General features: G+C 36.1%; 1 protein-coding gene across 1 annotated transcript in view; it reads left to right on the plus strand.

Moving 5' to 3' along the window:
- LOC149249539 (uncharacterized) overlaps positions 1-16471 on the plus strand; it is a 339013-nt gene that overhangs the window by 47894 nt on the left and 274648 nt on the right. Inside the window, exon 2 of the mRNA XM_089458737.1 lies at positions 6043-6237. Within this exon, the coding sequence (XP_089314863.1) occupies positions 6043-6237 (195 nt within the window). The remainder of the gene's footprint in view (positions 1-6042; positions 6238-16471) is intronic.

Raw genomic sequence — 16471 nt, forward strand, 5'->3', positions numbered from 1 at the left:
GTTCAGAAGATCGAATTTCTGAAGCAGAGCAGTTGCCAGAAGAGAAATTCAAAGTGAGCTTTTGTAGAGAGGGGTAGAGGGAGTTTTGGCTGGAGGATTTTCTCCGGAGCCAAGGATACTCAGTAGAGAGGCAGAGAGACACACAAAGGAGGCAATGCAGTGGGCAAAGAGGGTGACGCAGAGCCAAGAAGGGCTCACATAGGCCCCACACAGAGCAACACAGAGGCCTCCAGCGCAGAAGTCCGAGTTTGCTGAGGAGGCTGACGTTTATGAGCTGGGAGGGCTGGAAAAGGCCTCTGAAGGCAGATCTATTCTCAGTTGCGCTGACGCAGGGCTTTAGAGGCTGACACAGGGCCCACGCAGGGGCAATGCAGAAGTAGCTGGGGAACTTGTGGTTTAACTGCCGGATTAGTGGAGACTTGTAGTGTAGAGTGAGGTAATCTCACCAGTTTCTTCTGCCAAGTGATATTCTCTGATTGTCGGGAAGGCATCCAGCAGTTGTATTCAGAATTAATTTAGCTTAATAATAAAAAACCCTCAGATCTGCTGCACTGGTTTTCCCGCATTAGTTTTTTCCGAGGACATTTGTCCAAAAACAACTGTGTCACTTGTGTGTATCTTTCTTTATTGTTCAATTTCTTGTTTCAGTGTATAATTTAATTGGTGTAGGCTACAATGTATGTATTTTGATGTTTGCCGTAGGAAACTGCAAATAACTTCTTGATGTAAATCGAGCAAGTAGGAGAAATATCATCAGTTGCTGCAGTAGGGATTCCGGGTTACAAAATTTTCACACTTTCCACTCCTTTTGAGGATGTCTGGTGCCCTTCTGGTCGAATCTCTCTACAAGCCTTTGCATGATCTCTGTGTAGGACGTGATGCTTGCATGATCCAAAGTGATCAGTCCATGATACCACCACTCTTGTGCATCTCCATCCAAATGTAAGGTGGCATATTTAATAGCATCCACCTCTCTCATGGGGTTTTGCTGGAGGTATGTGTCCAGTTTCCGTACCCACTCCCTGGCAGAGCTCGCAACTGAACCATCAAAGCTGGGGAGGGTTCTTTTTCCCACTGTCATCTGTATGTCCTGATTTGGCTGACCTCCCCTATATGGTGTAAATGGCTTCACTCCTGTGGCATGCGCATCTCTAGGATCTCTGTCATAAGAATGAGGATGGCTCTGGTTTATTTCTTACCACTACTGAATTGGGCCAACATTTTTATTAGCTTTTCATTATTTCTGAGGGTTTTGTCCATGATTCCCTATGTACTCCTTGCTTGAGTTACTGAAATGTCCATAATCGCACCAATCACTGTGCATGCATGATCTTGCTGGCTTCCCCACAGCTGGCCAAGATCATGCTTTGATACCACTGTAATGTTTCTATTTGGAACTGACCATGATTTTTTTGAGTTTTCAGTGAGTCCTGTTGATCACTCTATTGTCAACTACCCCATGAGCAGAGTACTTTTCAGAGCAGTCAAAAGTTGTCAGACTTTGTAACGAATAAAATATATAAATAATATAAATATAATGTAAAAGATAATAATCATAAATAATAGTTAAGTTAAGCTAATAATTAGGTTGAAGAGGCATGTCTAATAGGACATGACTCTTCATGAAGAGACGCTTGCGTGATATATAAGCAAGCCTCTTGTTCTCATTGTAAATCATTATCATTATCATTCTTATTCATATTTAATATAATATTTATATCCTAAATGGATATCTTGACGTTCCAAGTCTTTTGGAGTAATTAGAAGGAACTTTGTTCGCTTCATTTGGTATTAGAGCCACGTTTGGCTGATCACCAGGCCTTTGGCTATCAACCTATCATCAACCTTGTTGCTGTCATAATTGAAGCGTTTCGCTATATATTGGGAGATTCTCCATTTTTTAGGCCTTTGGCCATTAAAAAAAAATTAACCAAAAAAAATATAAGTAAATAAATTAAAAAAAGAAGAAGAAAATAAAAAGTAAAAAAACAAAAAACAAAAGTGATACAAAATCTCATACCAAGTATATTTAAAGCTTTTTACATGGAGAAGCCCGTGGTTTTAAAAACAACCCATGGTAATTGCCCATGGTATTTTAAAAAGTTAAAGGAAAAAAAAGAAAAACAAAAAACAAAAGGAATAAGTTTTACTTTTTACGTGGAGAACATTTTAACGGAGGTTTTAAAAACAACCCATGGTAATAGCCCATGGTATTTTAAAAGTTAAAGAAACAAGAATACAAAAGCTCTTACGTGAAAGGTAAATATTACTTTTTACAGGAGGTTTTAAAAACAACCCATGGTAATAGCCCATGGTATTTTAAAAGTAAAAGATATTTTGATAACATTGGAGAAAAAAAAGTGTGATCTAAATACGTTCAAATCTAAAGATAAGATTGTGACTGTACCAAGAGTCACGTCTCATCCAAATTTTCCGAGAAAAAAATATTATTATAATTATAAAAAAGGATACTATATAAGCCTTATATAGTTACATATAAAAGGAAAAGTGGGTCTCAAAAAAGTGTATATAAATTTTATATAATTATAAAGTATATATAAATATTATATAATTATAATTTTATAATATATAAAAATTATTATTATAATTTTTTTTTATTAAAAGAGGGAACCAAAAAAAGAAGAAGAGGAGAATATTTGAAAAATATATATATATAGGAGAAATAAGTGATATTTGATAATAAAAATAGCTCCAGTTGACATATTGTTTACGTAAAAACATCAAGGAAAAAATGGAGATTAGTAATGAAAGGTTTGCTGAAACCCGTAGTACATGTGTTCACACACTATTTAACATCAAAGGATCACTTGCAGGAAGAGACATCATAATCTCTATCAGTCCTACTGAAAGAAGTGATTATGTTAGTCCTAAATGTGTTATCAATTGGTGATTCCTGAATCAAATATAGTTGAAACAAATTTTTTTGGCAAACAATACGATATAAGCAATTTACACCTAAATATTGGAGATTATACTTTTACCTCACAATTCACCGTGCAAACCCTATCTTTTAACGATAGTGACATTGTTTTGGGATCACCATGCATGAAAACTCTAGGTTCCTTTATTTTAAATACTAAGAAAAAGTTTTTAACATTTTCTTACAAGAAGAAGAAAATAACGCTCCAAGATGTTACACTGAAACCTAATTCAGTAACGCCAGAAGATATATCGGATATTTCAAAAGTAATTTCTCAAGAAGGTAAAAAAGTATTACAAAATATGCACAATGAAATTGACAAAATCACTATTGACAAAAATGAAGAAGTTTCTCGACTTAAAAACCATAGTGAAAAATTGCTGACGCAAATTAAGATACTAAAGAAGGATAAGAAGTCATTAGAAAACCAGGTACAACAACTTATCAAGAAGAAAGCATCAAATGTAGGAATTCAAGTTGATGACAAAGCAACACATACCGATTCAGTGAATGTCACAACTCAGGAAGAAGACAAGCAAGTTGAAGAAAAGACGCGCGTGGATGTTGCAATTCAAACGATGAACATCCCCAATGAATGTTTCATAACAAACTCAACATCTTCGCCAGAAGACAATATAAAAATTGTCGCATGCCCAGTAAGGAAAAATCAAACAAAAAAGGTTCCATATCGGCGTCCGAATCATGAGAACAGACGAATCAACCATGCTACATATTTGAACAAGTCAGAACCGAAACAACAAACTGATGTTCCGGATAATAGTGATGTAATCTCAATCCAGTCTTATGCTAACAAGTCGTCACAAAATTCCAGTGATCAGAATGCTATATAGAAGATTAATCTGGGATGGTCTGATCCCTTCTCGGTGCGGCAATTTTGTTCGTCACTAAGAAGATCATATCAACTTGTATCGACAGGGATGACTATTCCAAAACAAAAAGACTTTCAAAGCCGAAAAAGAGATCAAGCTTTTTTTTTCATCGACAAGCTTTGAGGACAAAGCTTTTTGAGGAAGGAGGCAATGTAACGAATAAAATATATAAATAATATAAATATAATGTAAAAGATAATAATCATAAATAATAGTTAAGTTAAGCTAATAATTAGGTTGAAGAGGCATGTCTAATAGGACATGACTCTTCATGAAGAGACGCTTGCGTGATATATAAGCAAGCCTCTTGTTCTCATTGTAAATCATTGTCATTATCATTCTTATTCATATTTAATATAATATGCGCATATTATATTAAATATGCGCATATTATATTCAGAATTACTTTAGCTTAATAATAAAAAACCCTCAGATCTGCTACACTGGTTTTCCTGCATTGGTTTTTTCCGGGGACATTTGTCCAAAAACAACTGTGTCACTTGTGTGTATCTTTCTCTATTGTTCAATTTCTTGTTTCAGCGTATAATTTAATTGGTGTAGGCTACAATGTATGTATTTTGATGTTTGCCATAGGAAACTGCAAATAACTTCTTGATGTAAATCGAGCAAGTAGGAGAAATATCATCAATTGCTGCAGTAGGGATTCCGGGTTACAGAATTTTCACACTTTCCACTCCTTTTGAGGATGTCTGGTGCCCTTTTGGTCGAATCTCTCTACAAGCCTTTGCATGATCTCTGTGTAGGACGTGATGCTTGCATGACCCAAAGTGATCAGTCCATGATACCGCCACTCTTGTGCATCTCCATCCAAATGTAAGGTGGCATATTTGATAGCATCCACCTCTCTCATGGGGTTTTGCTGGAGGTATGTGTCCAGTTTCCGTACCCACTCCCTGGCAGAGCTCGCAACTGAACCATCAAAGCTGGGGAGGGTTCTTTTTCCCACTGTCATCTGTATGTCCTGATTTGGCTGACCTCCCCTATATGGTGTAAATGGCTTCACTCCTGTGGCATGCGCATCCTGACCAAGCAGGTTGTGTTTGGGGGTTGTTCAGACTTCATCATCATCATACAGCTTCTGGACTTCATTTGTAATCCAAATTCTGCAGCACTGTGGGCCATTATGTAAAAAAGATTCTAGTATGTTTATAAAGCCATGTAACACACCTAGGTAGCCTAAGGTTTTTGCTAGAGAGTTTTCACTCTAGGGAATTTTTTTTCCTTTACTCATTATTTGTTTTTTTCAACACTTTATAATTGGTTTAAGTTTTTCTCCCACACATCCCCCAAAGCTAGAGTGAGGTCAAAGCCTCATTGCATATTTTCACTACAAGAGCACTTCATTATAGTTTAATTCTGTCAAAGCATTATGATATTTGAGCTACGGTTGTATTTCTGTAGGAGACCTAGAGCTATTTGAATGATACATTAGGAGCATTCCTGTTGAAAAATCCAAAATCTATAATTTAAAGCTCAGGCCATGCCTCTGAGTTTTTCATTCAGCATCTCCAATATTTTGCCAATTAAGAGCAGTTAATATTACTGATCTTGCATAGCACAAATGAAACATAATAATGACGGTGTAACTTGCAATGGATGATGTGGAAGTCTACACTGAAATTTTATATAATTGCCACTTTTTTTTCCAAAACTGTAAGAGAGGTGAAGGTTTGAAAATTTGACGGTTGTCAAGAGAAATCTAACTACAACTCTGATTACAGCTATAGAACATTTAGCTTGACTACCTATGTTTCCAGATTCATTGTCATGTAACTCCTTGTGTTCTCGTATGACCTTTTCACGCTTAACATATGCATAATATTTTGCATGTCTTGCATGCAGGACAAGTTTTAGTACATGTATTATAATATAATTAGTAATTTAGGCCTATATACACTGTTAAGATCGTCGGATTTGTGAATATAGAATTAAGGCTTCTTATTTGAGAAATTTGCAGCTCATTTTGACTAATTGCTTTCAGCTTATCTTGCTTCATTCTTCTTATCGCTCGCCTTTTCGTTATTATCACTGCAGTTGTTTGTATGTGGCAAACTTTGTACTGTTATACTGATAACGTTGTAGAATCTTATGTGCTTGCTGATGGTTAATGGTTCTTGTTTGGTCTGGTAATGTCAGGACATGATGTTTTCAAAATTTCCCCTCTAATGAGATAAGTTGGATGTAATGCAGGTTCCTTTTAGGGTTCCACTTGAAGTTAATATTGTACTGGTTGGATTCAATGGTGATGGTGGCTATAGGTACTCTTTGGATGCGCGCATGCTGGGGGAGTTTATGAGAAGAATCTTTCCCTCACACCATCCTGCATGCCTGGAGACTGCTTTACCACTCGATATTGAACATGATCTTCAATATAACGTCATTCCTGTATGTTTCCATAATTATGTTATGATAAGCTTCACACATCTATTTGTAGACTTTCACATTTATTTTGCTTATGGAAGTGAGAATTTTCTTGAAACAATAAGAAAAATTCTAAAATGAGGAAATAGAGTTTGCTCATATATGATAACAGCAATCAAGGAGAGGATTTTATCCCTAACATAACCTACATTTCTAAAAGAATTTACAAAATATATAACAGTATGTTGTGTTGTTATTCTATGGTTCTGATATATCTTGGTCTTAAATGCTGTTTAGGAGTATTCGGTCCCACCCAGTGAATTGTGTTATGTAATACGTACAGAAGTCACACTTTTTAGTCCTACCTGTTATCCCCTCATATACCATGAGGATTTATTCACATTGAAGACCCTGACCAAGCAGGTTGTGTTTGGGGGTATGTGTTGTTGATGGGTATATGTCGGTTTGATGCATATTTTCATGAAGCACATCACTCTATGGTATCATCATTTGCTTTGGAGGATTGTATCTGGCATGTGGAGGAGTTTCATAAGGGTTTTGCTTAGCATAGCACACATTTGATTGACCCTTTGTGCATTGACGGAGAGGGAAACCTCTCAACTATGTGGCATCATCATTTACTTTGGAGGCTTGTATGCAGCATGTGGAGGAGTTTCATAAGGGTTTTGCTTAGAATTGCACACATTTGATTGACCCTTTGTGCATTCATGGAGAGGAAAACCCATCAACTTTGTTTCATTGATTATCAGTTGCTTCTTGGTGTGTTGGCATGGTTTACTATGATAAATATGCCTTTTTTCATGAGGTGGTGTGCTGTCATCCTTCTTGTAAACTCTTCCCTTGGGTGGATACCTTGAGGATGGATGGTTGAAATTCTGTAGCATGTGCAATAGAATACAATTTTCTGATCGGATAGTTACTTTCTAATGATTTTCAAATAGTATTTCTCAGGCCACTGATATCATTGAATAATTACACATGAAATCTCAACAGTAAATGCAGTGGAAACAATAAAGATCATAGAAAGACAACAATGCATAATAGACACATTATTTTCACCTTGGGAAACCCAACCTTGGGAGAAAAACCCAACAATATTTTATTGAGTCAAATATGTCTTTTTCAGCAAGGTTTACAAATCAAAATTTGTCTAGAAATATGTGCCAATATTACAAGTCAAATCTGGTCAAACAACTGCTGGACAATGTTGGTCAAGCCAGTCAAAATTCAACTCCAAAATCAGTCAACTGTGGTCAACAGTCAACTCCTGCAGTGAAACCCACACTTTTTGCCTGTGCTCAAACCTGCATGTACGAACTGTGGTCAACTCTGTAGTCAAACTTTACGATCAATCCCAGTCAAAATAGGTCAAACAGTTTGTGGTTAATGCTATACAAATCAGTCAAATCTGCAGTCAACTCGGTCAACTTCTCTCACACGTGCAGCTAGTCAAGCTACTAGTCAAACTCGGTCAAGATCTCACATGTGTGGCCTCCAAGAGAGATACAAATGATAAAAATGATCTCCAGCAAACAGATTTCTCTTTGGCCGAATTTCTCCTCCAGTAGAAAAGATTGAATGAGCTTGTTATGTTGATGATTTGTCTCCTCACATGCTTGTCTATATATATAGAGCTCTAATGTTGATTGGAAACCCATAAAGAGGCACCTCATTACAAGAAATCCCCTCATTATAACTCAACATTAGACTAAAATTGTTTATTCCGCTAATGGGTGAAAAACCCCATTAGATAAACAAATCAAACCTGCTTTATCAAAAATAGATCACTCCGTTCCAGAGAATGTGAGCATCGTAGACCAATCTTCCCTACCTAAATAAGCATGGCCTCGCAGGAGAAAGACGAGCTCTAGGCCATTCACCCGTAGCCAAACCAGCATGGCCCCATGGGTGTGTTGTCGCACAGATTGTCACGACAACGCTCAGACCGGGGGCTGTCACCTTGATCCCCAATCTCTCCGTTTAAGACGTCTCCCGAGGCTAAGGGGGGTAGACCCTATGAGATAAAGGATGACCAACTATGGACCAATTGGGTTGGGAGACACAGCGAGGCAACAAGCACTTGATTGATTTAAGAATTAATGTACCAGTGCCTTATGGAGTTAAATGATTAAACAATTATTTATCAAAAGCAACAGAAATATGAACTTTATAATTCCATGATTAACGATCATTTATAAGCAAAATGCAAGATATTCAACAAACGCACAACGCCTTAACAATAATCCAACAATTAAATTTATAAAGATTGAATACATTAAACCACGAAATTTAAATGCTAACCAACTCATGAAAAAATTCACCACTTTTCAATAGCTAATCTCATTTAAGCGCATTTAACTATAAAGAAGTGGAACATAGATACCACAAAAATGAATTTTCAATTTTTTGTTAATCTAAAGTAAAGTCTAATAAAAATAAAAAGGAACTTTTTAACCTTTTATGAATTTTTATTTTTTTATTTTTATTGATTTTTTGATTTATTCTAAAATAAAATAAAACTAAACTAAATTAAAAAATGAGAATAACTAAACTACACTAAAAGCTAAACCAAAAATAAAACATAACTCTAATTTAAATTTAAAACCTAAGTAAAAGGGCCTAACACATGAATATATATATAAACCCAAAATTTTATTTTATATATATATATATATATATATTTTATATTTTATTTTATATTTTATATTTTATATTTTTTAATTTTTATTTCTAAACTACAGAAAAAATAAAATAAATCTAATTGAAATTAAAATCTAAAAATAAAATTTTAATTCTAAAAATCTAAATAAAATAAATTTAAATATAAATGAAAATAAGATAGAAATCTAAACTATACGATAAAAAAAACTAAGAATCTAAATCTACCCTAACCATATATACATTAACCACAAAAAAAAAACTTACGCATAGTTTTCAAACCAAAATCGAAATTTTATTTGACCAAATGCACGCACACACAACAGAAACAAAAATCGAAAATGCCTGATTGCAGGTCCGATGGCGGAAAGGAAGAGCAAGCTTAGCGATGGATAGTAGCGATGGAGGGTTGATGAACTGTAGATGTGGAGCTGGAGAGGTACGACTGCGAATTAGGGGTGGATGATAAGCGGACGACGTGTGAGCAATGAGTGAGGAGAAGACTGTTGGCGTGAAGGTTGGACGACAGCGGCAGCGTGAGGAGCAGCAACATATGGAGGAGGCTGAACCGATTTGCAGGTGAAGGTGTGGGTTGTTGAAAAATGTTGGACAGCCGCTGCTCGTCGGGCAATAAGGAGAGAACAGGTAGCACGCTAGAAGGGTTTGGCAGCAAAAGAGCTGGAGATGGAGCTGCGTAATGCATAAAAAAAAAGAAAATGCGTGGAAGGGTGGATACACAGAAGGAGCTAAGGGAGAGGTGAAAGGCGCCAACGCGGAGGAAGAAAGCCATACGTGAGGATGGAGAGAGGACTGGCAGAAAGGAAAGACGGCAAAGAGAGCACACATGGATTTTTTGTTTTTGTTTTCTGTTGTGCAAGTCGACAGAGGAGGGAGTGCAGTACGCAGGTTTGGAGGAGGCTGTGTGTAGAGGACAGGCGACCAAGGAAAGGGATTTGCAAGGGTAACTGAGAGGAGTGCGATGATGGGAGTGAGATGTCCAGCATATGCAGAAATAATGGATATCGGGAGATTTTGCAGTGTTTTGCAGCGTGCTTAAAAAAATTTTGGAAAATTTTTCCTAAAGTAAAAATGAGGCCTCGAGTAGCAGAGAAACTGAAACTGGCGGCTTAGAAACTTCAGGATGCCAAAGCGTAAAATTTTTTTTTTTCGAAATTTTTTTGTCAAAATGAAATCCCAGGCAGCAAACAGATAGCCTGGAAAAACCCTCGAATTTCTTCAGAAAAACCTGCAAATTCTCCAGTAAATTTTAAATTGCCCTGCATTCAAATTTGTTTAATGAAAACCCCGAAATTTTTTTAAGATCTGTACCTGCAACCTGCAATGGCAAAAACAGAACACTGAGAAGTAAAATGTGCCAGAAACAAAACTGAAAACCCTAAAACTAGCTAAAAATTTACTATATTTACAGATTTTCGACTCTTAAGCAGCCCGATTTGTCAATAATCCACAGAAGTATTTTCATAATTTAAATTTAATGTGAGATACTTCAGAAAACCCTTCATGTATTCATAAAAAAAAAATTTCAAATGATGAGCCCCGGATTAAAACTGGTTGGGCTCTTTCAGATAACGCAATCCGAGAATTGGCTGGTTCAGCCGAAAACTTTCCCTAACGTCCGGTAAACTCAAAACTAAGATTTCCTGCACAACTTAAAATCAACCTTTAACATAGAGGGAGAAAACAATAGTGAAATCGAGATCAAATGGAGATACCTGCCATTACATTTTAGAATCTAAACTATCATTCAAACCCCAAAGATCAGACAAGATACCTATGCCTGAATCAATCTTCATCAAGCTATAATCAATGGCTGAAAATAAAATTATGCAGAAAAATAAAACATCTTACAACATTTCCAGAAGAGTAACACCAGCAAGATTTCAACCCCAAAGTCTTTTTTTATTGTACAAAAATTTACTACAAGAGAGCTTTTTTTAGCACCAGACTCTCAGATCCAATCTCATCTCAAATGACCCCTAACACCCTATTTAAAAGAAAAATTCCCAACGGCTAGTTCGAGTGATCCATGTCAAAATGATCTCGACCGTCGATGAGGATCAAAATCTCTTTTAATCTCATCCGTCGAAAATTTAAATGCATTTTAATATATTAAAAAATTAAAACTTTGCATTTATTTTCTTAAAACTTTGACTTATTATTATTTTATTTTATTTTTAATTTATTTTTAAATTTATTTATTTATTTATTATTATTATTATTTTTAAATTTTTTTAGTTATTTTTAATTTTTTAATTATTTATATCTTTTATTTTTTATTGTTTTTTTATCTTTTACTTTTGGATCCTCGAACTTAGCCCTTTGGAAAAATCACCTAGGACTTAGGACTTATGAGGGGATTAAATCATTTTCTAACCCTCAAGACACTTTACATCATGTCTTTTACAATTTTACATCGCAAGGGGGAAAACCCATTTGACATAGACCCTCATAGACCACCCAGTTCTGCGACACAACTATAATCTTGCAGATCAAGCAATTTGTAATAACCTAACCAAATAGTTAGAGTTATTTCCAAATTACTTTTACATAGACTCGAAGCACACTAGGATTCCCCTAAGATTCTAATGACAAAATTCATTCCGACTTTGGGGTTAGGCTGAAGGAAAACTCTGCCGATCATGGGTCGGTGAGGCAAAAAACCTTCCGGAACGTAGATTATCACTAGAAAATTAGGTTTGCTTAGGCAATTTACATACATGACTCATATCTGCTAAGATTATTTACAATTTACACATGCACACTGGGTTTACAACATAACATGATCGGGCTGATGATGACAGTTGAATGGCATGGACACGTCGATCCAGCGTTGTCCCTTTTTGCGAAAAAGGGGGTGTACTGCTATGGGTAGTTGACACGTAGCGGTCAACATCTGGCTCTACTTGGGGACACGTTGCTGCACTGTAGGAATGTGAGAATCCAGAATCTGCATCCACGCAACACAGAATAAAACATAAGTAGCGTCCATCCAAAAATCATCATATAACATTAAGCACAGGAAAGATATAAGCTCTTCATTTATTAACTAGTCTAACAACATGAAAAAGTAAATCTAATCCTAAAACAGAAATGAAAATGCTGAAAAAACAAGTAGGGTTAGAAATATAGAGGATGCCCCATGGCATCAAATGTGTTCAATATAGTGTATATTGAGCATTTGCCTGCTTTCAGGAAAATTTGTCGGCTGCTTGTCGGATGTGCCATGTCCAATTCTGCATACGGTAGGACTTTTCCCTATCCGAAAATCAAGCTGCTCGCGGCCGTCTGATGCATCAAATATTCTTCTCGTTTTCTTTTTCTTGCGTTTTTTCTTCGTGGCAGGCTGTATCACTAATGACATGGAACTTTCTGCTTCAAAGCTTTCAGATGAAGTATATAAGATATGCGTGACATGTCTTTCTTCATTCTGCATCTGCCTTGTCAAGGATGATGGATCAATCTCACAAGTGCCATGAGTTATAACTTGATCTTCTATGACTGGTGGATTAATCGTGTGAGCATCAACCTGATTATCAATATCCCTTTTATCCAGGTCACCTTCATTTATCCACTTTTCAATGGAACATAGGACCTCATAATAAGATGGAGCTTGCTGTAACAGATAAGGAGGCTCCTGATCTATTGATGTTTCCTGGTTTCTTTCATCCTTTGATAGCTGTTGAAATTTCTTAACCTGCATTGTAATGGCATCCATCTGACTAAAGTGTTCATCCTTCATAGCACTGATTTCCCTCGCATGGTCTTCTTCCATGGTCAATAACTTATTTTGCATAGAATTAATTTCCCTATCATGATTAGCTTTCATGGTCGTCATATTTTCCTCTAAGCTTGATAACTTGCTTTGCATAAAACTAATTTCTGTGTCATGATTAGTCTTCATGGCCTCAATTTCCTTAGCATGCTGATTTTGCATGATCTCCATCTCCTTATTACGTTTTTCCAGGTGGGTGCATAAAGTTCTCACATCATTGGCGTAATTAGTTTGATTGATCTCCATATTTTTTACCAGCTGCATTGGTTTTTGTATAATTTGCTTCTGATCTTCCTTTTCATTGTCGACATTGATTTTATAATTTGTCCCTGCATTTCCACTATCATGGATTTGATCTGCAATGGTACAGGTGGATGGCACATTCTGATATGAAGAATTGTCTTGAAATCTTTCATCGACAGCTGGACCTTTTATAAGATTACTTTCATTCTGTTGCACAATTTTAGGGGCACAAGGCGAGCTATAAAGAAGTGAAAGAATGCTTAGGACAATTGTTAAACCAATTCAAAGCATCATCCTCTAAAGCAAGGACAAATGGATGCATTTTGACATCTTCATGATTATACTGAGGAGATCTACAATACATGATCATTATACGAGTAAACCCGCCTAGATGCTTTTTAACAGCGACTGAATCACCACCCGAGAACATAGGTAATTTAGAAATGGCCACTTCCTGAACATCATGGAGATCATCAGTAAAATGACATGGTTTAAACGAATAATCCATGATGAATAATGAGGGACCAAATGGATGATAGAAAGAGATCTTTGCTCAGGAAAATTAAAAGATGAAAGAAGTGGAGTCGCCACTTGAACAATGAATCTAATTCTAGGATCCAAAAAGCAACGAACAAGCTGATATGAGAGAGGCTTCTTGTTTGGGAAAAAATAAATGAAAAGAAATGGAATCGCAACCCAAACAAGAAATGAACTAAAGAGTAGGTGCTGATATAACGAAAGATAAGGTGAAAAGATCCAAATGATGCCAAAAAATGTTGAATCTGCCAGCTCAAACAAGAGATGAGAACGATGAAAGAATGATGAGAAATGAGAAGATGAATGCCGTTGAAACGCCAGGGATAGAAAAACTCTGTCCCCGACAATGACGCCAAAAAATGTTGTCGCACAGATTGTCATGACAACGCTCAGATCGGGGGCTGTCACCTTGATCCCCGATCTCTCTGTTTAAGCCGTCTCCTGAGGCTAAGGGGGGTAGACCCTATGAGATAAAAGATGACCAACTGTGGACCAATTGGGTTGGGAGACACAGCGAGGCAACAAGCACTTGATTGATTTAAGAATTAATGTACTAGTGCCTTATGGAGTTAATGATTAAATAATTATTTATCAAAAGCTGCAGAAATATGAACTTTATAATTCCATGATTAACAATCATTTATAAGCAAAATGCAAGATATTCAACAAACGCACAACGCCTTAACAATAATCCAGCAATTAAATTTATAAAGATTGAATACATTAAACCGCAAAATTTAAATGCTAACCAGCTCATGAAAAAATTCACGACTTTTCAATAGCTAATCTCATTTAAGCGCATTTAACTATAAAGAAGTGGAACATAGATACCACAAAAATGAATTTTCAATTTTTTGTTAAGATTTTTTTTTTTTTTAATATATATATATATATATATATTAAATTTTAAGTCAAACTAAAATCTTAAATAGAAATAAAATCTAATCTAAACTAAAGTCTAATAAAAATAAAAAGGAACTTTTTAACCTTTTTTATTTTTTATTATTTAATTCATTTTTTTGATTTATTCTAAAATAAAATAAAACTAAACTAAATTTAAAAATGAGGATTAAACTAAACTACACTAAAAGCTAAAACAAAAATAAAACATAACTCTAATTTAAATTTAAAACTTAACTAAAAGGGCCTAACACATGAATATATATATATTTTTTTCTAAACTACAGAAAAAATAAAATAAATCTAATTGAAATTAAAATCTAAAAATAAAATTTTAATTCTAAAAATCTAAATAAAAGAAATTTAAATCTAAATGAAAATCAGATAGAAATCTAAACTATACGATAAAAAAAAACTAAGAATCTAAATCTACCCTTATCATATACACATTAACAAACAAAAAAAAAACTTATGCATAGTTTTCAAATCAAAATTGAAATTTTATTTGACCAAACGCACACACACACAACATAAACAAAAATCGAAAATGCCTGATTGCAGGTCCGATGGCGGAAAGGAAGAGCAGGCTTAGCGATGGATAGCAGCGATGGAGGGTCGATGAACTGTAGATGTGGAGCTGGAGAGGTGCGACTGCGAATCAGGGGTGGATGATAAGCGGACGGTGTGTGAGTAATGAGCGAGGAGAAGATTGTTGGTGTGAAGGTTGGACGGCAGCGGCAGCGTGAGGAGCAGCAGCATATGGAGGAGGTTGAACCGATTTGCAGGTGAAGGCGTGGGCTGGTGAAAAATGTTGGACGACGGCTGCTGGTCGGGCAGTAAGGAGAGAACAGGTAGCATGCTGGAAGGGTTTGGCAGCAAAAGAGTTGGAGATGGAGCTGTGTAATGCATAAAAAAAAGAAAATGCGTGGAAGGGTGGATACACGGAAGGAGCTGAAAGGCGCCGATGCGGAGGAAGAATGCCAGACGTGAGGATGGAGAGAGGACTGGCAGAAAGGAAAGACGACAAAGAGAGCACGCGTGGAGTTTTTTTGTTTTTGTGATTTGTTGTGCAAGTCGATAGCGGAGGGAGTGTAGTATGCAGGTTTGGAGGACGCTGCGTGTAGAGGATAGGCGGCCAAGGGAAGGGATTTGCAAGGGTAACCGAGAGGAGTACGATGATGGGAGAGTCAGATGTCCAACATATGCAGAAATAATGGATACCGGGAGATTTTGCAATGTTTTGTAGCCTGCTTAAAAAAATTTCGAAATTTTTTTCCTGAAATAAAAATGAAGCCTCGAGTAGCAGAGAAACTGAAACTGGCGGCCTAGAAACCCCAGGATGCCACAACATAATTTTTTTTTTTTCAAAAAATTTCCGTCAAAATGAAATCCCAGGCAGCAAACAGATAGCTTGGAAAAACCCTCGAATTTCTTCAGAAAAAACCTGCAAATTCTCCAGTAAATTTTAAATTGCCCTGCATTCAGATTTGTCTAATGAAAACCCCGAAATTTTTTTAAGATCTGTATCTGCAACCTGCAATGGCAAAAATAGAACACCGAGAAGTAAAATGTGCCAGAAACAAAACTGAAAACCCTAAAACTGGCTAAAAATCTACAATATTTACAGATTTTCGACTCTTAAGCAGCTCGATTTGTCAATAGTCCACAGAAATATTTTCAGAATTTAAATTTAATGTGAGATACTTCAGAAAACCCTTCATGTATTCATAAAAAAAAATTTCAAATGATAAGCCCGGGATTAAAACTGGCCGGGCTCTTTCAGAAAACGCAATCCGGGAGTTGGCTGGTTCAGTCGAGAACTTCCCCTAACGCCCGGTAAACTCAAAACTAAGATTTCCTGCACAGCTTAAAATCAACTATTAACATAGAGGGAGAAAACAATAGTGAAATCGAGATCAAATGGAGATCCCTGCCATTATATTTCAGAATCTAAACTATCATTCAAACCCCAGAGATCAGACAAGATATTTGTGCCTGAATCAATCTTTATCAAGCTATAATCAATGGCTGAAAATAAAATTATGCAGAAAAATAAAACATGAGAGATTTTTCGGCGTAAATCACATGATATTTCATTTGTCGACG

Source organism: Pinus tabuliformis, chromosome 7 (genome assembly GCF_031772625.1).
Source record: "Pinus tabuliformis cultivar Carrire ecotype Pingquan chromosome 7, CPIR1, whole genome shotgun sequence".
Lineage (NCBI taxonomy): Eukaryota > Viridiplantae > Streptophyta > Pinopsida > Pinales > Pinaceae > Pinus > Pinus tabuliformis.